General features: G+C 44.0%; 1 protein-coding gene across 29 annotated transcripts in view; it reads right to left on the bottom strand.

The window, feature by feature from the left end:
- CLASP1 (cytoplasmic linker associated protein 1) overlaps positions 1–24,749 on the bottom strand; it is a 265,300-nt gene that overhangs the window by 33,734 nt on the left and 206,817 nt on the right. For 15 of the 29 annotated variants that reach the window (XM_054043811.1, XM_054043809.1, XM_054043812.1 and 12 more), the window contains 2 exons: positions 6,765–6,908; positions 5,077–5,183 (listed from right to left, as the gene is read on the bottom strand). In XM_054043811.1, coding sequence (XP_053899786.1) covers positions 5,077–5,183; positions 6,765–6,908 — 251 coding nt within the window. Of the gene's footprint in view, positions 1–5,076; positions 5,184–6,764; positions 6,909–13,129; positions 13,226–24,749 lie in introns of all 29 variants that reach the window. The other 14 variants (XM_054043824.1, XM_054043807.1, XM_054043805.1 and 11 more) reach the window with 1 other exon arrangement.

The following is a 24,749-nucleotide window of genomic DNA, read 5'->3' as shown; positions in this document are numbered from 1 at the left end:
TACAACCATAAAATTCCGTATCTCGAATCTCACCTACCTGTAAGATGCATTGCTGGATAATACAAGCTCACTCTTACTGTATAACCTCGGTTACTCTGTTAAGATTATTTCAATTCTTCCCCTCACCTAACGCTGAAGTTGTGAAAACTTCTTTTTGCAAAGGAAACACACTGAGGCTTGGTCTATATTACAGACTTAAGTCAATATAACTAAGTTGCTCGGGGAGTAGAAAATCCACACACCTGAGCGATGCAGTTATACTGACCAAACTCCTGGTGTAGACAGAACTGGTCAACGGTAGGGCTTCTCTCATTGACATGCCTCTTGGGGAGATGGATACCCACGCTGACGGGAGAAGTTCTCCCGTCGGCGCAGGTAGCATCTTCACTAAGCACTACTGGGGCGCAAGCTGCAGCGCTGTATACGTAGACAAGCCCTAAATTTCTTGTATTTCCCAATTCTCACAATTTTACAGTAGGGCAGACATTTAAATCCACTGTGACTAAATACAATTCCCTTTTATTTTGATATTTTTTTTTTAATTATTTCCTATGCAGATTATTTTTCTAGGGTGGAATTTGGTATTTTAATACTGTAAGTAATCTAAATGTGATACTGCATTTAATCAACACTTAGCACCGTAAATAAATCAACATGAGCACATGCTATACAAATGGTGGGCTAAATTCTTCCATCATTTATACTCATGCACCCTGCTTAACTTTATGGGCTTTCGGGTTTCAAGCTGGGACAGAATTTGACCCATTCATTTAATCTTATTCCCTCACCATAATCAAGGAACTCCACAGGCAAATTTAAAATCAGCATGCAACATCTTGACTGATAACAGATCATTTCCAAATTGGAGTGGTACTCTTTATATTAGGTAATTTGAGCCCAATACTCCTTTTTATTATAGTACGTTATTTATTAAATCTCAAAAGCCATTCCTCATTCAATACAATGGCAAACCATTCATTTCAGGGTCACATTTGATTTGCTCAGGAGTTCTTCTTTCTTCATGTTCACACATGTGCTTTCTCTCTAGTTTCCACATTTTGATTGTTTCTTAAATTACTCAAAAATATTTTTTAAACTAAAAACCATAGAAAGCAAGAAAAAAAAAATCCCCAAAAATACAAATACACTAATGCAATAGATATTCCCTAGTAAATCCGAAGCAGAACTGGCTGGATTTAATGAAAGCAAGAGCAGAAGCCAGAAAGCATTTTGTTCAAGGCACTGTAAGCAAAGTGTCTTCCAAACAGAGGAGGGTATTTGCACACCGAGTTTCGCCTGGTTCAAAATGTTAGCTGTTGGTATCAGCAAAATTTAGTTCACTCATAATTTAATAGCTCAAGCCAAATGGCCTGAACATGAAGAGAATCACGGAATGTAATGTGAAGGCAACAATATGGGAAATGGCAAAAGCCAGGAATTTCATGCAAGAACAAGGGCTTGCCCGCCGTTTAACGATATAGGGCCATTGGTGTCAGTGGAGCCAAGCAGAGTCAACTGAGGACCCGGACCACAGAACATAAACATTAGGGGCAAGATCTCCAGATGTGGCATAGCAGCTGTGCTCACTAAAACCTAAGTGCCTCCACAGGAACCACAGTTATCCAATCGGCCTGTGCAAATGGGATTGCTAGCCCCTTGGATGTACATATGCCTAGAAATCTACATTTTCAAGTCAAATCCAAATGTAATTTTCAAAATCAAAGGGGCTGGTAGGAATTGGGGCTAATATTTCAAGTAGTTGCACTTAAGCTGCTAATGCAAAATATGCAGTGATGCACACACAAGCAGGTGAATGGAGCAGCAGGTGAAGCAATGGCAAACTGCATACGTAACTGAGGTGCAATCCTTTGAAAATATAACCCTGACCCTTTAGAGACAAACATATTTTTAAACTACAGGGATGTGTGGGAATAGTGGAAATCCTTCTCTTTGGATATTTCTACCCAAATGGCTCAACCTTTTTTATTGAAAAAATTTGCCGAATTTCAAATCAAAGGACAGTTTTAATCTTCTAAAATTTAGAGGTTGTATCAGAGACATTGACACAATGAAAAAACAACGAGGAGTCCTCTTTGTTTTTGCTGATACAGACTAACATGGCTACCACTCTGAAAACTGACACAATGGTAACTATACCAGTGCCATTCATGCTGGTATAATGAGTTGTAATCACTTTCCATAATCTGTTAGCGCTTTTTCTAAAACTTAAATCACTCTTGTTCTACAGATTTTAAAATGGCTTCTAAGGCAGTTTCTTCTTCCACTTCTCATTTAAACGTTGCTCTTGGATACAGGGCTGGCTCCAGGGTTTTTGCTGCCCCAAGAGGGGCAAAAAAAAAAAAAAAAAAAAAAAAAAGCCGTGATTGCCATCTGCGGCGGCAATTCGGCGGCAGGTCCTTTGCTCCGAGCGGGAGTGAGGGACCGTCCGTCGAATTGCCGCCAAATAGCTGGATGTGCCGCCCCTCTCCGGAGCAGCCGCCCCAAGCACCTGCTTGGCAAGCTGGTGCCTGGAGCCGGCCCTGCTTGGATAGCTAAACAAAATGAGGAAATTAAGCACAATATTTTTAAATGAATCAAAGTTCTTACTCTCCATGTTTCCAAGACCTATATGAAAATTTGAAGGAATTACTGTTCCAAAGGAAAAGGCCTCCAGAATTCTACATAGTGACAGGAACTGCTTCCTGATACAAAAGTGTGTCTTCCAAGATCATATGCCCTCTCTAGCTGTACCTAGAGAACATGGTAGATGAAAAAAAAAAGTCTACAGACACTGAACTTGAAACCCAGGGAAATGGACATTTTGAGGCACTGGAAATAGTTAAGCACCATTTCTATAAAATCATCTAAGAGGGTCTGAAATTAGAAGAGGTAACAAGGCAAGTACCAACGGATGCAAACAAAAAGACAAACTAAATGGCGATAAATGAAGTGGCGAATATTGGCTGTTTTATAAAGACCAAAAACAAAACAGACATAGTAAAATGTCACGGGTTTAAAACTAGCTGCTGCATGCGAGTACTACCAATGACTTTGCATTTTGAACCACATAGACACAGAGATCTTTGACTATAATTTCCCATGCCAGCGATTCAAAATCTTAACATCCCAGCAAGGAGAAGAGGAAGCGCTGCTATAGGGATCGTCTGTCTGAAGTGAAATCCTAGTACTTTTATTAGTGAAAATTCCCTGTTGAAAAAACCCTTCCCATCCTTAACCCCATATTTGATGACTCAATCTAGTCTTGCGAGCTCTAAGGCTGGCTCTGTAGTGAAGCAGATTTAAGGATGTGAAAATATGTTTAGATACCCTGAAACTTTTGGCCTTCAGAATACACATCTTCTCGAGATGTTGCTTGGATCTGGATGGCAAAACTACCCTGGTACCTGTAAGATTAACTAGTCACATGACTCCTGTTATAAGGGGACTCAGCAACAGAAGGACGTCTTGTGACAACACTTATGGGAACCAAAAATGTGCCCAGTGTAGTGGGGAAACTGCCCCACTCCGATAATCGGGGTTAAAAGCAGCCAAGCTAGGCTGATTGGGGAAGCAGCCACAGCTGGGGCCAGCTCAATTAGGGCCCAGCTGGCCCTGATAAGAGGGCCGTGAGGGAGTCTCTCTCTAGCGGTGGAGAGAGAAGGACTTAGCTGCCTGGGTAGGGTACTAGAGGTAGAGAAGTGCTGGAGAAAGGCAAGAGGAGCTGGGGAGCTCCAGCTTGGCAACTCCCCAGGCTGCAAGCCCTGTTCAAGGCCTACAGAGGTACTGGGGCTGCAGAGGTGCAGCCTGGGGTTAGGCAAAGGCAGCAGGTCCAACCCCCCTTGCCAATGATGAGTGGTTTACAGACTGTAGTCTGTCCCAGGGAGCGGGGGCTAGATGATGACTGGCAGTAGCCACTGAGGCAAGGTGGGAATAGAGGGTTGGGGTTCCCCTGGGAGGGGAGACCCAGATGGTGGGTTACTGCCGGGGCAGAACCCTGAGGAAAGAGGGGCACTGGGGTCCAGGAGGGACATGGGGGCCAGTGGCAGGCGAGACACCGGCCAGGAGGAGGCGCTCCATATACTGGAGAGCTAATTCCCAAGATGACCAGCAGGAGGCGCCGCACCGGTGAGTCGTCACTTTGCTACACCAGCCTCGCATCAGGATGTGTAAAGCAAAAAAAAAAAAAATGGAGAATTACAACACACCATTGTGTTTGAATCTATATCTCCTCTGCTCCAGGGTGTTTGCTACTAGATCCCAGAAGGATCTACTATCCTTCTGGGGATCTGGTAGCAAACACCCTGGAGCATGCTGTAGCATCAGGCCAGTTGTGGTTATATCTCCATGGAAACACTTAATAGCACAGCAGTAGGTTACAATGGCTTTGACTTTAGTACATTACGAATTAACACTGTTCCCCCCTTGCACTTTTAAAGTTTCTATACACAGAGCCTAGCAGCAACATTCATGCTCTTCCATGGCTGAGCACTCTCCTTCAAACCCCTGCCCCATCCTACCTCCTTCCCAACTGCCTGACCCCATCAGTACAATACTGGACTTCCAGAATTCAGTCTTTCTTAATGGAATCACATCCTTCTAGGTAACATACCATATAGCCAGGCATACTGTTCAAGCAGCCACTGCTGTCCTAGTAGAGATGGGCTCAAACCAAAACCCTGAACCTAAACACACCAACTCTTTGAGGGTGTTTGAAAACCAAACCAGGACCCAGATTCAAATAGTGTGGTTTGAATCGATCTCTAGGTATTAGACTTGAACTTTGAACACAGATGTGTGATTCTGTGGAGGGGTTGGTTGCGAAGGAAAATGCAACATTTTAAGTACATATAAGACTTATGTTCCAGTTCCACTATCACGTATATAAAAGTCAAATACTCACCATGCATTATGATGCTTTGTGTATGCATCTGTCAAACACTGCTGAATTGAACAAATCTACCATATAATACTCTTGGTTTTAATCATCTTATTTGAAGAGTCACATTTTAGAGACGCACATTTAATATTGAAACACTTGAAGATGCTGTAAGTACTTTAATTAAACGGCTGCATTACCTTGGAGACAGTCCGCCATGGGAACAGTTGGTAGGGGAAGTTAAGGGGCTGGTCCTGCTGCTAGAGTGCCGTGAAGGAGTCCGACCAATAGTATTGCTAGGAGAACCCTAATACAGAAGCAGGAAGAAGAGGATTAGGGAAATGTTAGTATACACAACAGATGGAGACAAAAATAAAATGGGCCCAAATTCTGCTTTCATTTACATGGGCAAGCTTGATGGATGAAAATCAGGACCGGATTAGCCCCGTTCTGATTTTAGTTTGTGCTATCACTTTCTGTGTTATCGACAGTAATCCATTTCAACGAGATTAAGTGAAGGTCTAAACAAAAGCAGGGTTTGGCCCACTCTCATTAGCAAGTTCCAATATTTTCTAGCCTGGGAAGGCCACCCTTTCATAGCTCTGTGCACTGTGACACACATGTTCCTGTTGGACCTATGTTTCAGAATCCACAGATGCAAGAGGTGTAAACACGTTTTGGGCAAGCTTTAAAAAATTTGGCCCATGCAAAGAGAACGAACTGCACATTCAACCAAGTTATCACTGAACTCATATTTAAAAACATATTTGATTCTCTGTCCTGCTGTTCCTAAAGCTGTCTTGCCAGAGAAGTAGTTTATCAAGTTATTCAACTTCTGAAACACAATTCTTTGTATTACAGGGTATGGAGATCATTATTCTGTCTTTTAAAAATTATGTTAATACATTTATTATTTTTATAGCCTGGAATGTTTTTGGATTTTGTTTTGTAGCAAGAGAAACACGTGTAAGATAATAATTTAGAGCCTCATTTTCTACTGCCTTGCAGGGTCATTTATACCATTGCAACATGGGTAAAAAAGTTTCCATTCTGATTGAGTAGCATTATACACACAAGGTGCAAGGCACTAGAGAATGCCGTCAAGAGCACAGGTGTGTTCAGCGCCTTCTTCCTGTGGGTCTGATCCTGCAATTCTTGCTCAGGCAAGACTCCCACTGAATGTAAGGGATGTGCAAAGACTGCAGGACTTGACGCTATCTGAATTACACAGGATTTCTGTACAAATAAGTTGTTACAGTCAAGAGGAATTGCAGCAAAAACTATTCTGGTAAATGCTGAACTGAGAAAAAAAGAATTTAGAGATTTACCAAAAAATTCCCTGCTTTTTCCTTCAATAGAATAAAAATATTTAAAGGCTTCATGTAGAATCAAAGTAGAGGAGCACTGGTTAGAGATGGAAAAGACCTACTGGATCAAAGTTCTAGTTCCCTGATGGAGAACATAAGATATTAAACAGATTTCAATGGCAGTGCTGAGCACAGAGAGTTTGCAGAATCAGGCCCTTGATCCTAACTAAAAGCTCAAGATAAATACTTCCAGTGGGATTTTCAAAAGCAGCTCAGTAACTTAGGAGCACAAGTCCTGTTGACTTTCATATGCTCCTAAGTCACTTAGTCTCTGTGCTGGCAGCACACAGATCAAACCTAAATAGAGCTGGCAGGGTTGTTTTAATGGTCACTTCAACAAAATGTCAAACAGACATTTCATTTCCAAGAGAAAGTGAACTTCATTAAGTCAACTGTGGCATAATGCTGCTCGCAGGACTACAGGCATGCTACTGAACATCTGAAACAGTGGTTCATCGGTGAATTGTTGTCTTCTGCAACTCTCCTCGTTTCTATGGACATTAGCTGCATAAGCATCTCACCACGCTAGTGTTACTGGAGTTCTTGAGGTGGTTGTGGAGGAGCTTGGTAGCACCGTCTTGGAATGTTTTTGGCAAGGCACCAAGTAACATGGTAAACTCGGGAGTGTTCAGTTCAAACAGCGAAATCAGGACTATTTGTGCTGCCTAGAAAGAAGACAAAAAGGTAAAAGCATCCATCAGTTTATCTGTGCGGAGAGTTGGAACAGTCTGCATTCTAGAAAGGCTCCTTGCAGTAAATGTCACAGATTTTTCATTTAAACAGAAAATTACCGTGAGAGACAGACACATTTCTAACACACAGCAAGGAAGCACTGTTGAAACTAACCCTTTAGCAGTTATGCTTACAATGTATTTTTAGATGGACACTATTTATTTTCAGGCTTAAAAAGCTGCTCGTAGTTACAGTAATAAAGCCTTACAGTTCCTTCCTGCCCTGCAGGGTGTTTCCATTGAACACCACCAAGTTGCTGCTAGAAACAAAAGAAACCAAAAACAAAACAGAGACTTCTTTCAGAGCAGAGTAATTGTAAGACTCCAAGACTGTAGCTTCTTATATTAGTCTGAAAGGGACTAATGCTCTCTCCACCCAAGGGATCCACAAAGCTGATACATCAACTAGAGAACCCCTGCTTTGTCCTTCACATATTAACCTTAACTCCTGACGCCCTGTATTGCAGCTACCAGCCTTAAGAGCACGGACGACCAGCCCGGGCTCCTTCAAAGCCTACCAATGACACAGACAGAGGGGAATCCCCCCATCTGCAGCTCCCTCACAGTCAACGAGTGAAATCCTGGCCCCATTGAAGCCAACGGGAATTTTGCCATTCGCTTCAATGGGGCCAGGGTTTCACCCCAGGTGCCCAAGAAGTCTAGAAGAATCATTTCCAAGAAAAAGTGAACTTCATGAATTCCATGTGGAAATGGAGAATGCTGGGCAGAAATGGCTTTTAATGGGAATGTGTACAGTGTAAATAATTGCTAACGATCAGCAGCAGAACTGCACGGCAAATTACACAGTCACATGTCTCGCATTGATATGGCCTAGGACTGTACAACCAGTACAAAACGTTCCAGTTCGTCTTTCTCTTCCCTTGCTCGCTTTAGGGAAGCGTGAAGTGGTCTTATAATTACCGATTCAGCACAAAGAAGCTGAAGCAATGAAGGACCTCTAAAAAATGCTCGCCAGCAGCATGTTCTCCAGCCTGTACACAGGACTAACCTCCAAAGTATTTATCCGGCTAAAGGGCAGTAGTTTAGGCTCACAAGCCAGATGACATGTGCTTTGATTGACGAAATTGCACACAGACTCTGCAATCGCAGACATTTGGTTTTTTAGAAGCTTTCTGGAATCTCCTTAGACTTCCTAAAAATGAAGAACATCTTTAAAGGAGTTTAAAAAACAAACTCATGTATTCCATTACTTTGATGGTAACTGCGCTTTCCATTGCTTCAGCTGATTCAAAACAGAGGACATCATTTTTAGGAAGTTGAGTATTTTAAAAGTTGCAATAATTAAGTGTATTCAGTTTCTTATGAAGTGGAATCCATTGGTAGAGAAGGAACATGGGTACACAGAAACCCTTCCATAGCTAAACAGAATGAAAATACTCCATTGTTTCAGTGTGAAAACTATAATTCTAATTTTACTTACCTCTCCATTCATGTCTGAGAACTTAACAATAAGGCCCTGCATTAAAAAAAGCACTTTTCATCTGTAGATCTCAAAGTGCTCTTCAAAGGTGGGGAAACAGCAGCATCTCAATTTGACAGAGGAAGAAACTGTGGCCCAGAGAGCTGAAGGGGCTTTCTCAGGATATCACAGCAAGTCTCCGGCAGAGCCAATGAACAAAGGTCTCCTGCTTTCAGTTCCATGTGCTAACCAAAGACAATGCTGGCTCCTGAAAAAATTCCCATTCACTTCAACACAAGCATGGCCTGCAGTTAATTACTTGAAACTAAGAGCCCCAGGGTATGGAAGGGGGGGGGGGGATTATTTTCCCTTGGTACTTTCCTCTCCGAAAATCCTAACTCCAGACTCATCCTCCTCTGACTTTCAATCAACTGTGCCAGGGAGTCTCCTTAACCTGTACCCAATGGGGGACACGTTTTGTCGTCTGTCCTGGTACCTTTAATTTTCATCAACCTATTTTCTGAAATGAAAACATTACTGCAAAAAATAGACCCCAAAACAGAATAGTCAGCATGTTGAATGGAATGAAATGATACTCATGACAAAATACACACCCAGTCATGAAATCATGCATACCCCCGGATTATTAATTTAGTGGTTAGGAAATCTACACGCAGTCACTAGCACAACTTTGCAAGTGAACCTCAACTTCAGCGAGACTTGAAAATGAGGGGACTCGAGCAACGTTCTCAGGATGAGAACCTTTTAAAAAATAATTTGAGGTGGATTTTCAATGCCTGATCCTGCAGTCCTAACTCCGGCAAAGCACCAGCTGAAATTAATGGGTGTTTTGCCTGAGTCAGGGCCACATGACCAAATCGATAAACATTGCCTCTCAATGTCTGTTAAGTTACACTTGGAACGTGCTGCTCTGTGGACTTCTCTCACCACATACCTTTTTCCATCCTAGGTGTATTTCCTACATAAATTGGACCTGCTCCTGCCATCATTCAGTACCTGGAACATCCCTGACATCAATGGGAATTTCAGGAGGTAAGCAGGAAGCTACTCAAAGACTGGGTCCAAATTTAGGGCCAGACTGTGCCTGGACCTTGGACAGGTGCGCACGGCATGGGAAGGAGGGGAAGGATGCAAGAAGCCTTCCCATCCCTTCTACCCCTAGTGCATGGGCCAGGCACAACAGCAGTCCTTGAGCTCTCCTGTGTACAGAGAACGCGCTCTCAGAATGCCCCCAGGGGCAGAAAGGAGTTGAAGCCATTGCAGAAGGGAGTGCAAACTTCTATGGGTGGTGTGACAGGCACCTCCCCCTTGTGTTCTACAATGCTCCAAGATGCATCATGCTTCTCTGAGATGCATCCTTATTAGAGCTCCACCGGGGCAGTGTAGCTTTGCTTCATCCCAACATGGATTACTGCCTCATAGGCACAACTTGACTCTAATGCAGCAGTTTTGAGGACACAGAGGTGCTGCAGACAAGTCCTGCTCCCAAGGTCATTGGAAATTTGCCATTGGCTCCTTCCCCTTTGCATTTACTATGGCCTACGTCAGGGGTTGGCAACCTTCAGCACATGGCCCGTCGGTAATCCACTGGCAGGCCGGGAGACATTTTGTTTACATTGACCGTCCGGAGGCACGGTCCCCTGCAGCTCCCAAAGGCCGTAGTTTGCCGTTCCCGGCCAATGGGAGCTGCGAGAACCGGCGACCAGCACGTTCCTGCAGCCCGCGCCACTTCCTGCAGCTCCCATTGGCTGGGAACGGCGAACCGTGGCCTCTGGAAGCTGCGGGGGGCCGTGCCTGCAGATAGTCAATGTAAACAAAACGTCTCGCAGCCCGCCAGCAGATTACCCTGATGGGCCGTGTGCCGAAAGTTGCTTACATGTTCAGAAAAGACCTCCAGTATTAGGTACGCAAATGTCCATTTGGTAGCTTTATTGCTTTCTGCCAACTGGACATCTAACCAAGGGTAGCATTTGGCCCGTGGGGGTTGTACTTATATGTGGCACAAAAAAATGCTTTAGAACGATACACCTATTCCTGAGGTGTGATACAACTAACAAGTACTCCTTTCAAAATACAAACTACTACCAGTAAATGGTGGTTCAGTAAAAGCACTGAGACAGTACTACGGCTCTGTGGTTTTTAGTTCAACCTTGTTCTGGGAGAGGCAGCTCTTTTTAAACAATACTCACCCACAACCTAGGTTCCCTCTAAGCTGCACAGTTGCCTATTAAGCCTCGTGCAGGGGCTCAGAGCTGTGGCGGGGAGAGATGCCTTTCCCCCAGCATGGACCTGCTGTGGCAGGGAGAGATGACTTTCCCCCAGCATGGACCTGCTGTGGCAGGGAGAGGCGCCCTCCCCCTCCCCCCCGCCCCGCCAGCCCGCCGCAGCCAGGGGAGAGGCGCTCCTTCCCAGCGCGGACCTGCTCCGGACTTGCCATGGCCGGGGGAGAGGAGCCCCTCCCTTGGCCCGGACCAGGCCCGCTGGAGCTGCTGCAGCTGGGGAGAGGCACCTCTCCCCCTGCCCCGAGCTGCTGCAGTGAGAGAGAGTTGGGGGGAGTCCTCTCTCCCCACCTCAACTCTAGGGCAGCCTGCACCCCAAACTCCTCATCCCCAGCCCCACCCCAGAGCCTGCACCCCCAGCCAAAGCCCTCACCCCCTGCACCCAACCCTCTGTCCCAGGCCTAAGCCCCCTCCCACACCACAAACCCCTCATCTCCAGCCCCACCCCATAGCCCGCACCCCACAGCCAGAATTCTCACCCCCCCTTGCATCCCAACCCGCTGCCCCAGCCCTGAGTGCCCTCCCACACTCCGAACCCCTCGACCACATCCCCACCACATGAGTTTTGTTATGTGCACCAATATGAAGGTGATGTGTCACACATCACCTCCATATCGGTGCACATAACAAAATTCATTCCACACATGGATGTAAAAAATTAGCAGGAACACTGCCCACAACTATTTTTAAATGTACTTGTTGCTTTGTTTATTGCAGGAGTAAACTGTAATGCAAACCAGGGTTCTGTCGCTTTAGCTGGGATTTTCTGTCCAAGATTCAAAAGACAACGTTCTGCCCATGGTCCAGCCAAACCAGTGGCACAGCTCGCATTGACTCCAACAGCAGCAGGGTCCACGCAGGCCTAAAGTTGGATCTATTCAGTACTAACTGTCACAGCACTTCCTGATTCAACCTAACAGAGCCTTCCAGCTGGGTTGTGGGTGCAATTTTCTTCTTAGATTTGAAGGGGGCAGAAGCAGCACTCCTATCTTTCTGGTAATCAGATATATACTAACTTGAAAACACATATCAAAATGAGTGTGCTTTCATTGATATTTAACTACTGTAATCTTAGAGGCCAAATTTTCAAAAGGGACCAATGATTTTGAGCATTTCAGTTTTTGGGTGCCCAACTTGAAATGCCTTAAAGGGGTAGATTTTCAAAGGGGTGCCCTTCTAGGGTGTGTCAAGTTGAGCACCCAAATCATATTACTTTTGAAAATCTTGGCCCTAATCAGTAACTGCTGGACAGTCATTACATGGATAACAGTTAAACACACAGACAGATTAATTCTGTACTTGCTTCACAAGCATTGCCCATGCAACACTCATGCTGAGGATAGAAAAGAGGGTATGTTATATGAATCTTCTCTCACCTATGTGCCCCTGGCTTCTGACATTGCATCAGCATTGTGCAAACTCAGCACATCTCCTGTCAGGGCCAGATAATCTAGATATTCGGGGTCATCTCTTAATGGGCCAAATTCTCTGCTGGTTTAAACAGGAACAACACCGATGAAGTCAGTGCTTGCTTATGTTAGTGGGGGGAACCTGACTCCATATCGGGATGTTGGCTCACCCACTAGGGATGTCAGGCTGCTACTCTGAAACCAATAGGGATGTGTTACTTCCTTCATTCCCTCCCTAATTACACCCTTACATGTTCCATAAGCTTTTGGCTGCTCACAAAGTGGATTGACTCAAGCCACTGCTGAGCTGACGATCAACTTCTGCGAAGACCTTGCTATCCAACAGCATCATCTGACGTGAATATTAATACCCAACATCCCATTTTACACTAGGAGGAGTTGGTTGGTTGGTGAGCAGATTCACTAAATTCCTATGTCCCTTACAATCTAGCTGAAATATACAAAGTCACTTTGAAACCAAGTTTGGCAACCTTCAAGTTACAAGAAATGTCACGATCACATGGGAGAATGAATTCATTTTAGGAAGGGAGTAGAATCAGTGTCCTGAGCTTAATATGAGTGACTTGAAAGTCTATCCAGCCAGCTCATATAGAAAATTGCAGTTAGTCTGATCCCCAGGAACCATATCAGACCCTTAGAGCCGTCAGCAGCAGGGTTAGGTTGCTCTAACTTATGCTGGGGACTACCCTGACCTACAGTCTGCCCAGAACAAGGGAAGTGAAAACACCACCTTTGTGCTCACTCTCCTGAGCTGTGCACTTCTCAACCACAGCCAACCTGGGCCAGACTTATCCCAGCTACGCCTTTTAGACAATAGGGTTAATAGAAAGACACACTAAAACCAAACTATTATTTCACATACACACACACACACATATAAATGAGGCATCGCATTTTCAGGCAGCGAGTTAATGTCTCTTTACACCGTTAAACTGTATTAGAAATCTAAACTGCAAACAGAAAGTGTATTTTGTGATTAGTGTACATCTGTATAGTATAGTCTACCTGTTTACATTTATCTTCCAAGTTTCCTTCACCAGGCCCTGAGGAGGTTGTAGTTGATCTAGCTGGCAAATCCTCACCTACCCAACTATGCATGCTCTGGGTTCAACAAATAGGAAATGTGTTATTATTTAATAAGGAAGTACAAGATTTTTAACAACGAGCATCTAAATGCAATATATATTCCAGCTTCTTGCATCAGATGCATCTTCAGTATAGGTTGCTTTCCTAATTTGGGATTAATAAGAACACATATTAATATTTGAACCAACCAGCAGGAAGATCATAGTCAATGAGATCACCGGGGTTAAATCTAACTTGCCTTAGATCTCTGGCTTTGCAGCACTAGTTAATTTTTTCCAAATCCTCTTACAACAACCCTTAGCGCTCACCTATGAAGATGAAAAGCACTGCATACGTTCAGACATTAACTAATTAAACCCTGCAGCCACCATTTGTTAAGTGTGATTATCACTCTTACAGACAGCAAAACCAATAGACAGAGATTTAGGTGAGATGGTCAAGTTCAGTGTCAGTTTAGAACTTGAGAATTCCTGACTCTCAGTCTTGTGATGAGTCTACTAACCCAATGCTCTGTGCAAATGCATCTTACAGTGTTCATCAGGCTGTGGGACTGGCTACCAGTTCTACACTCCTACTGCACATTATTGTTTTATTCTTAATTTTGCCAGAAATGATACAATTGCATGTGTGTTTCTCTTTTCACCACCCAAGTGTAAGGCAAGTGGGTAGATTTCCATTTTAAAAAGCATAAGATATATGGGCACAGGAATCTCTGTCTACTGTTATAGACTTACATAGCTTAATTTGTATGGAATTGTTCTCTGCCAGTGATCATGCAGAATCCACATGAGGTATTAGGCTACAGCAGTTTTGCATTAGGCTGTTTGCACGAGCAAGTATATTTGGATAAAGCCAGGTGGGTATCAGCTTCACATCAGAGAAGGCTGTTGCATTAACTGTCTCACTCACTTCCAACTGGAATGGTTTGCAGGCCTTAATTGAGGCTCACTTAAGGGGTTTTGGACAGATGATTTAGCATTATCGGGATATTATGCAGAACCCACACGCCTTGACCAAACTGAGCCACACTTGTTTTCCCAAGTATGCTGCCTTTTGGGTTCCAGAATCTGAAGGCTACAAGAACAGTTGGACTGGAGAAGAACACCGAAGAATCCAAGTTAAGCACTTCAGTTCACAACCCACTTAAGTCTCTTGACCAGCTAGCACTTACGGATCAGATTGTACAATGTTCCCCAAGACTTCAATTACATGACTCTGTTTATACCCACAAGCTGCAAAGTAAAAACTACTTTTCCCACAAATTTACATATATTCAGATATAAATACACACTCACACACAGAGAGACCACATCCAGATTCTATATAGTGAATATTTATATATATTGATATTATATATACATCATATACTTGTACATATGTGTGTGAATAGTTATATATCTGTCATGTATTAGTGTGTATTCACACTCACATACATACAAACATGATGCCTGCACACACATTATATTAAGCAATTTCTTCCTGTCTCAGAGAGCAGTCATCTGGTATACTAGCGCTAAACTGTAAAATACTTTATTTTACTTAAATACCACCCTGTAATAAAAACAACTGTTTGGTGAATAAAACTGCTTTCAAGCCAAGGGATCCCAAAGTACCATAAAAATACATAATGGTAATTTTAAGGAAATGATTTACCCTAGGGGCTGTGCTATCCAAGAAGCCCTAAAATTTTAATCTGTGGGCCTATGAATGTTAGAAAATCGGTTTCTTACAGAGCGTACAATAAAAATATTTGGACTCACACAGCAGTTCTGCCTCAAATTCTAAACAAACAGAAAATGACCACCACATTTTTGGAAACAAGACTGAGTACACGGAGATCTTTATTTTCTAACAACATTAAAGAAATCAAGTAAAAAAAAATGTCAATTTTGAGATTTTTATTATAGATTTTCTCCCTCAGTTGTCTGTAAGTATAGGGATAATGTTGAGGTCATTGAAAATGGTTAGTCTTCGCACTTGTACACCTTGACTTCTTTAAAAGACCTGCATTACAAGTTGGATTTCAGCGATACAGTCACAGTACTGTTTTAAACCCCATACGGTCTTCATGGAATCCCAAAACCTGATTCTCCATTGCTGGACACTTTGTCTAGCCAATGACACATGGACAGGGTGGGTCTCGGCACATTACCAAACCAGAGCTCTCGAGTCACTTACAGCGTGTTTGCATTTTACACAGGTGTAAATGTCTGCACAAGCTGCAGGGCAGTGAAGAATTGGGCCCAAAAATTGAACTAGAGCTCCAAGGAAACAGGTCTTAGGGTCCATTCTGGCAAAGTGCACAAGTCTGTGTTAGTTGAGAATGCGCCATACATCAGTTCCTTTATAGTAATTCGTAGCACTAAATACTGGTGTATAAATTGCCTCTCTTTACAAAAAATGTGCATGTGTACCAATTGTGTGTATACATCCTGCATTTGCACACAAAAAAGTAGTAACTGCACACACACAGGAACTGCCCAAATCGCGCAGGCACAATGTCACTACCCAGAGGTGAACATCTGACATTTGGTGCTAGTACAACAGTGTGCAGCGGTCTTATTTGTTTAGCACCAACAACATGCACCTGTGGTAGCTTCTTGGAAATCCGATTTGAACCCCCAGTGCAGCATTAAAAAAAAATAAAATTTGCCTTTTATTAAAAATCCGCCAATATTCTTTATCCAGTTGCTACCTCAAAAGGCCAAGACTATCACTAGCTGTTGCTCAGTAACACGTCCAGGGTGCATGTCACAATTACAGTTCATTAAAAGCCTTCAGAGACTCCTTTTCAGCAGAGCTTTTAATTAAGTCACAGCAGTGCTTCATGCAGGCCGGGCACCAGACATGCCAGCCCAATCATGTCTCAAATGCAGTCAGAGCAGCACTGTGGAAGCTCCAGGAGTGATTTGGCAGCTTTGGTCCTGCAGTATTGCTACAGAGAAGTCCGATTGCATTTTCGTAGCAAAGTTTGTTCTTCCGGCCATTGCATGGGTCCTTATATAGCCTTCATATTTACTCCCATTTTAAACAGTAATATCTGTATTTTAACCATACTCTTTTCTTCGGGTGTCCGCTATGATCTCTTTTTTCAAAGTGACAATACCTGTATCTGTTAATATATTGCTTCCTATACCATAATCTTTAATGGATGACCTCTGTGCACTTCCTTGAGTATTTGCTGGTCTGATATCCTTCTTCTGGATTTATCCTTTTCTCTTGATATAACTTAGAAATGGTTTCCTCTTGTTGCAAAAGCCTTTCACTTGTTCTCAACATTGTATATTACTTTTCATAAAATGGACTCATGTTAGACCCGAGACCTGTGCTCTCTCCCTTGCTCATTCCAAGTGCCTAAGAGAATCTTTAATGGGTTTCTGGATTTAATCCATCTCAAAAACAAGTTTGGCTTCCAACTTGTTTTAGTTCATATGCACTGGTGAGTGAAATCTACACCAGCGATGGACCAGCATTAAAACAATTAATATAAGAGATTGATGAAGGCTCGACATTGAGGTGAATTTCATCTTGGTGTGAGTTCAAGTGATACTACGCAGTCGTTTGTGCTTTTCCACTCTTTTTGCAATGGCTCTGTCATCTCAGGTGAGTCCCATTCTTCTGCGGTCGCCACATAGATTAGCTAGATGTACCTGGGGGCCAGTGCAGTTGCCTGAGTGTAGTTGGGGACACTTTGCCCAAAGTTCAGTTTAAAACTAGAGCAGTTGAAAAAGTAGTGTTTCAAGTGCTCAGACACACAAGTAGGAGACGGAATGGTACTGTGTGACACAAGGATGTCATGTAACATGCCACAATTCCAGGCTTGTACAATAAACCACCTAGATAATCACATTCCATCAGCAGAAATACCCTGGGGACATGTCAGGTAACTGGGAGATTTTCTTCTTTCCTGTGAAAGCAATGGACCAAATCATGGTCCAACTGAAGTTACTGGGAGTTTTATCACTGACATCAAGGCGATCAAGATTTTACTTATTAGCAGGACTGGAGGCAAAGTGTCACGTAAAGCACTGGCCTGTCACCTTGGGGGGCCTGGTTCCTGTTCAACCTGCACAAAAACTTGTTTTAAATGCCAAGGTCAATCTGTTTTTGCATATCTTACCATTGTTCTTCATGGTGTGGGACAACCCCACATTCTGAACTAAACATCTCTGTCCCACGCAAGCCTTCAATACAAGGCTTCTTACTTTACCAGAATTCAGCAGAACTGATGAGTAAAGCTACTTTTTAGTCACGGGTATTTTTAGTAAAAGTCAGACAGGTCACAGGCAGTAAACAAAAATTCACAGCCCATGACTTGTCCATGACTTTTACTATATAACCCTGACTAAAACTTGGTGAGAGGGGCATGGGGGGGGGGGGAGAGAAGGTTGTTGGGGGTGGCCTGGGGATGCCGCAGGTACTGGGGGGGGGGGAGGAGTTAGTGCCCGGGGGTGCCACGGGTGCTTGGGGGTTGGCAGGGCTGGGACAGGTTCCCTACTCGGCTCCTGGGAAGCAGCAACATCCAGCTCCTAGCTCCATGTGCTGCCTCCATTCTGCCCCAAGCCCTGGTTCTGCAGCTCCCATTGGCTGGGAACTGTGGCCAATGGGACCTGCGGGAGCGGTGCTGAGGGCGGAAGCAGCAAGTGGAGCTAGAAGCTGAGGGAGCAGAGCTCCTGTTGCCCTTCTGGGGAGCCCCTCCGCCCCCAGGTAAGCACCGCCCCACACCCCAACCCCCAGCTCCCCACACCCAAACTCCTGCTGCTGGGTGGTGAGGAGACCAAGACTGCGCCAGCAGCAGCCAGTGTGACTGGGCCAGGGGCTGCCCCAGCTGCTCAGGCGGTTCCCTGGCCAGCCACAGAGGTCATGGAAAGTCCCGGAATCTGTGACAAACACAGAGCCTTACTGATGAGTTATATACCTAGGGTCAAAATGCCTATCTGTAATCAGTGGGGTAACCGTAGAATTGGATTTGACTCTGGAAATTACAGAACAATTCACTTCATTGTACTTAGAGTATTTTCCCACATAGGGCCTGATCCTGACATCCAAATTCAATTGGAGTTTTGCCTGAGTAAGGACTACATGGTAACTCCCCATGAAATATCAGTAATTACACGCTAATTCATGCTAACGTATTGATAACTGCAATTTACCCACATCACCACTATTTGCATTGCAATTTTTTGTCACTTTTCCTAAACAGTAATAACATTTAGATCTTAAATAGCACTTTGTCATCAATAGCTCTTTACAAAGTACTTTACAAAGGAGTTCAGAATCATTATTCCCATTTCACAGATGAGAAACTGAGGCACAAAGAGGTGAATGACTTGCCTCAGGTCAGGCAGCAGACTAGCAGCGACCCCCGTAATAGAACCAAGGTCTTCTGAGGTCCAGTCCAATGTTCCATCTACAAGGTCATACTGCTTCTGAATAGTATCACCCAAGCAATGAATTTTAGTGAAACTGACAGTAATTTACATGTTTACATTACAGCCATAGTTTGCCCTCAAATATCCATGCACAATTCCATTGCATCTGAGGACAAAATCTGATCCACAAAACCTGCTTTACACATAGAGCATGAGCTGTGATGCAGAGGATAGTTTTTGTTCTGCACAAACTAAATTGCCTTTCGCCCCTTTCTAGTACGGTTTCTAGCAAGTTACTCCTAGCTCATATGCAGCAGAGTAAATACTCTCTAGTATTAACAGTCTTTAAAAGCAGGGGAAATATTTACCCCTTAACACTCTGGATATCATTGTAGTTCCCCCTGTTTTAAAAATTAAACTTAACAGTTTTACCCTGCACAATTTACTGCCACAGTCAATAGTTTTTCATTGTGAACTGAGCATACGTTTATTTCCATTTCACTGTGAAGTGGAATCATGACATTTCATAAATACTAATTGGTGTTAACTACACCTTTCTTTAAAGGAAATCACAACTATTTAAAGCTACAGTGGGTCATAAGTTTAGATATCGGTATTACCCACACACAAGTTTAAACCGCCTCTGGAGACACAGCAGAATATTTGGAATGTTGGTATAGAAGGTACAGCTTGCTCAGGAAGGATAGGCAGGGAAAAATGGAAGGAGGTGTTGCCTCGTATATAAAAGGTGTAGAGTATACACTTGCACTGAGGTTGGGGTGGAAATAGGAGCCAGGCTTGTTGAAAGTCTCTGGATAAGTATAAAAGGAGTAAAAAACCAAGGGTGATGTCATGGTAGGGGTCTATTATAGACCACCTAATCAGGAAGAAGTGGATGAGGCTTTTATTAAACAACTAACAAAATCATCCAAAGCACAGGACTTGGTGGTGATGGGGGTCTTTAACTACCCAGACATCTGTTGGGAAAATAACACAGCACTGCACAGATTATCCAATAAGTTCTTGGAATGTATTGGAGACAATTTTTTATTTCAGAAGGCGGAGAAAGTCACTGGGAAGATGTTGTTCTCGATATAATTTTGGCAAACGGAGAAACTGGTTGAGAATTTGAAAGTGGAAGGCAGCTTGGGTAAAAGTGATCATGAAATGGTAGAGTTCATGATTCTAAGGAATGGTAGGTGGGAAAACAGCACAATAAAGATAATAGATTTCAAGAAGGCTGACTTTAGCAACTCAGGAAGTTGGTAAACAAGTCTCAGGGGAAAACAGTTCAAGAGATTTGGCAGTTTTTGAAGGAGACATTTTTAAGGGCACAAGAGCAAACTATCCGTAGGAAAGGTAGGACGTATGGCAAGAGACCACCCTGGCTTAACCAGGAGATCTACAGTGATCTGAAACTCAAAAGAGAGTCCTACAAAAAATGGAAGCTAGGTCAAATTACAAAGGATGAATATAAACAAACAACACATGTACATAGAGATCAAATTAGAAAGGCCAAGGCACAAAACGAGATTAAACTAGCTAGAGACATAAAGGGTAACAAGAAAACATTCTACAAATACATTAGAAGCACGAGGAAGACTAAGGACAGGGCAGGCCCATTACTCAATGGGATGGGAAAGACAATAACAGAACATGGGAATGGGAAAAGTGTTAAATGCCTCTTTTGTTTCAGTTTTCACCAAAAAAAGGTTAGTAGCGATTGGACATCTAACATAGTGAACGCCAATGAAAATGAGGTAGGATCTGAGGCTAAAATAGGGAAAGAACAAGTTAAAAATTACTTAGACAAGTTAGATGTTTTCAAGTCACCAGGGCCTGATGAAATACATCCTAGAATACTCAAGGACCTGACTGAGGAGATGTCTGAGCCATTAGCGATTATCTTCAAAACTCGTGCAATACGGGAGAGATTCTAGAGGACTGGAAGAGGGCCGATACAGTGCTAATCTATAAAAAGGGGAATAAGGGCAACCCAGGGAATTACAAACCAGTCAGCTTAACTTCAATACCTGGAAAGATAATGGAGCAAATAATTAAGCAATCAATTTGCAAACACCTAGAAGATAATAAGGTGATAAGTAACAGTCAGCATGGATTTGTCAAGAACAAATCACGTCAAACCAACCTAACAGCTTTGTGGATGGAGGAAAGCAGTAGATGTGGTATATCTTGACTTTAATACACCTTTTGATACTGTCTTGCATGACCTTCTCATAACAAAGTAGGGAAATACAACCTAGGTGGAGCTACTATAAGGTGGGTGCATAACGTTCAAAAACCATTCCTAGAGAGTAATCATCAGTGGTTCACAGTCAAGCTCGAAGGGCATATCGAATGGGGTCCCTCAGAGATCAGTCTGGGGTCCAGTTCTGTCCAATATCTTCATCAATGATTTAGATAATAGCATAGAGAGTACACTTATACATATGCAGACGATGCCAAGCTGGGAGGGGTTGAAAGTGTTTAGGAGGATAGGATTAAAATGATTTGGACAAACTGAAGAAATGGTCTGAAGTAAACAGGATTAAATTCAATAAGGACAAATGTAAAGTACTCCACTTAGGATGAAACCCACCAGTTGCACACATCCAAAATGGGAAATGACTGACAGGGAGTAGTGCAGACAGGGATGTGGAGGTTACATTGGATCACAAGCTAAATGAGAGTCAACAGTGTAACACTGTTCCAAAAAAAGCAAACATCATTCTGGGATGTATTAGCAGGAGTGTTGTAAGCAAAACAGGAGAAGTAAGTCTTCCGCTCTATTCCATGCTCAGAAGGCCTCAACTGGAGTATTTTGTCCAGTTCTGGGAGCCACATTTCAGGAAAGATGTGGACAAATTGAAGAAAGTTCAGAGAAGAGCAACAAAAATTATTAAAGGTCTAGAAAACATGACATGAAGGCTTCTTCAATTATTATCAATATTAATTATTTCTATTACACCAGTCAGGGCCCCACTGTGTCAGGCACTATACTATATATATAGGAGACATCCTCTGCCCAGTAGCACTTACAGTTTGAGGCCCTGTCTACACTGAGAGTTTTGTACCAGTGTAGCTACCATGATGTAGTTACACCAGTGCAAACCCCTAGTGTACATGCACTGCACCACTGTAATCGTGACTTGTCCATAGGGAGCAAAAGTTGTTCCCATTACATGGGCTGTGGGAACTGAGCAGATGGTATCAATCCATTTCCTGCTGGACAAATGACCAGAACAGTTTATACTAATTACAGCCCTTCTTGGCAGTCTCCAGAGTGTAAGCACTTAGTTACTTGGAGACTGAACTCTCCTTGTCATTCTCGAGACGATCCCCACCTTTTCTGGTGGTGGGGAAGTTTGCATTTCAGATATCTGTTCTGTAGCCAGAGAACCTCAGTCTTCAGGGCTGGCTAGGGTTACCATATTCAAACATTTAAAAAAGAGGACACTCCATGGGGTCCCAGTCCTGCCCCCGCCCCCCCAACTCCGCCCCTTCTCCGGCCTCGCCCCAACCCCATCCCTTCCCCGCCCCCATTCCAACCCCTTCCCCAAAGTCCCTGCCCCAACTCTGCCCCCTCCTCTGAGCACCCCGCATTCCCCCTCCTCCCTCCCGCTCTGATCTTGGTTGGGGGTTGCTAAGCACCTCTGTGCCCCCTGCTCCCCACTCACCCTGCAGCCCCTGCACCCCCTGCGCCCCTGTCTGCCCTGCCCCTGCAGCCTCTATGCCCCTGCCTGCCCTGCTCCTCCTCACCCTGCAGCCTCTGCCCCCCACGCCTGCCCTGCTCCCCCGCTCCCCCGGCAGCCTCTGCCAGGCAGGGGCTTCGGATGCTCAGCGGCGACCGGGGCAGCGCGGGTCCCCGCAGCCCCGGCACACGCCGCACTCCCTGCCCCGCGCTGCAGCCTCCTTTCTGCCGCGCGGGGTGACGGGGCCGCAGGAAGGGTCCCCCAGTGGCCGGGGAGTCCCCGCCCGCGAGGGAAGCCCGAGCCGCTGGCTGGGCCCGGCCTCCCCATGGTCCTGCGGGCTCGGCTGGGGCGCGCGGTCCGTCCGGCCTCCGGGGGCAGCAGCGGCCCCTTCTCCGCTTTCTGCGGCTGTGCCCCCCCTCTTCCCCCGCCTGAGCTCGCTACAATGTAGCCGGGCGGCTGGGCTGCGCTGCGGACCCGTCAGGTTGTGCTGGGGCCGGGCGGACCCTGGCTTATGCTGCCTCCCTATTTCCCCGGACATGTCCGGCTTTTTGGCAATTCCCCCCGGACGGGGATTTGAGTACCAAAAAGCCGGACATGTCCGGGGAAATCCGGACATATGGTAACCCTAGGGCTGGGAAGCTGACCCCTTTCACACGCAGTAAATTCACTAAAGGACTGACCTTTTGCTTCAGACTCCTCCGGAATAAAAATAAATCTTTTTGATGCAAAATTTTGGTATTCTATTCCACATTCTATTCCACGTTCTCAACAAAACATGTTTTTAATCTGTGTTCTTCAGAGCAAATTTTGCCTGTTTAAACTGGCCCATGATCATTCAGTTCATTATTGTATCATGAATTCAACAACTTCACTGACTGCGACCTTGCCAAAGACAAGGGCTGATGATTCTGCATAAACCATTTGCTGCTGCTAACCAGTGTCACATCCAGAGCCTGCAGTTTGCATGGTGTGCCTCCTGACAGTAATGGGTTATTTATTTACATATAAAGGCATCAGTCCTGCTGACAAATGAAGGCACGGATTATATGGGCACTCTGCTGATTTTTAGTAACCAAAAATTAATATTTTGCTTTAACTGGGTAACCTACAATAAAGCTTTTCAGCCAAGTGTAGTAGCCACATGTGGGTTTGAATAAAATAGATTCAGTAATCTCAGATCAGCCTCCAAGGCAGTGTGACAATTATTAGAGTATTGTTTAGTTAGAATTAAGTAGGAGTTGACATAGATCTCTGCAGTAGATGAAGCTATGAACAAACACTTACTCCCAATATACACTGGCTGTATATCTTAACAATACTGGAATCTGACTGTCCTATGCATCCCAATTTCCAGCTGCAGCAGAGAGGCTCCTCTTCAATTTTGCATGCAGCAATGACGACACCTAATGGTGGAAACATTTTTTTCAGCTGTGCAATCCCCAGAGCGTTTGCCTTTCAAGCCATACGTCTAGTAGTTAAACAGAGAGCTACAACTTTACTGAGCTACTAAAGAATTCACTCCAGCACTCCCTCCCTCCCTCTCTCTTGTCACTAAGTAGTAAGTTAAGCAGACTGAAATGTTTGGGGTTCAGGTGAAGCCCAGGGAACAATCATGCAGTTTCATTCTTCATTTAATTCTTTCGGATTTAAAATGGATATGTGCATTCCAGGTTGGTTTAGATTTAGTCTGAGGTTTAAAGTCATCAGAGCTGCTATTCAGAGCAGGGACTGTCCTGCTTAAGCAAAGTGTCAACTTGCACTACTGTGAATAATCCCTAAGGGAGTGCTTCTAAAGAGTGCACAAAAAAAGTTTTTCTAGATCTCGCTGGCTTGTGCTAGAATGTGTATAACATGGAGGTGAAAACTTTCTTTGGAGATTCCTGACTGACATTCGTGAGCTCTGGTGCATTTGCAGTAGCTTTGGTACTCAAGGAAGATTTTCAGGAGCCTATTAAGGCATACGCCATAAGTAATAAACACTCATTTACAGAAAGAATTTGCTTATTTACAAGCAAATACTCCCTTTTTACTGGAGTTATAAAATGCTAAAATATTATTTTGGCATTAATACAACAAATGAAATATTTCAACCGTTAAAGGCTCTGCACATTTTAATACTTAGGTGAAATTTCTGGTATCTTTTTGTTCATCTGTGTCTTTCTAGGAACCTACATCTTACATTAAGGGTCCAGTGTGATGAACTGCTGATAGGGTGACCAGACAGTAAGTGTGAAAAATCGGGACGGGGGTGGGGGGTAATAGGAACCTATATAAGAAAAAGACCCAAAAATTGGGACTGTCCCTATAAAATCGGGACGTCTGGTCACCCTGACTGCTGAACACCCTCAAACTTCCATTGGGTTTGTCTTAACTAGGAAAAGTGTCTTGAGTTTCGGATGTGTTTTGCCAACACATTAGCTAAACCCAACCTAAACTTGACCTTTTTTCCTAGTGCAGATTCAGGGTGACACGGTT

This window comes from Malaclemys terrapin, chromosome 11 (assembly GCF_027887155.1).
Source record: "Malaclemys terrapin pileata isolate rMalTer1 chromosome 11, rMalTer1.hap1, whole genome shotgun sequence".
NCBI classification, from domain to species: Eukaryota; Metazoa; Chordata; order Testudines; family Emydidae; genus Malaclemys; species Malaclemys terrapin.
This window is presented reverse-complemented; position numbering and strand designations above follow the sequence as displayed.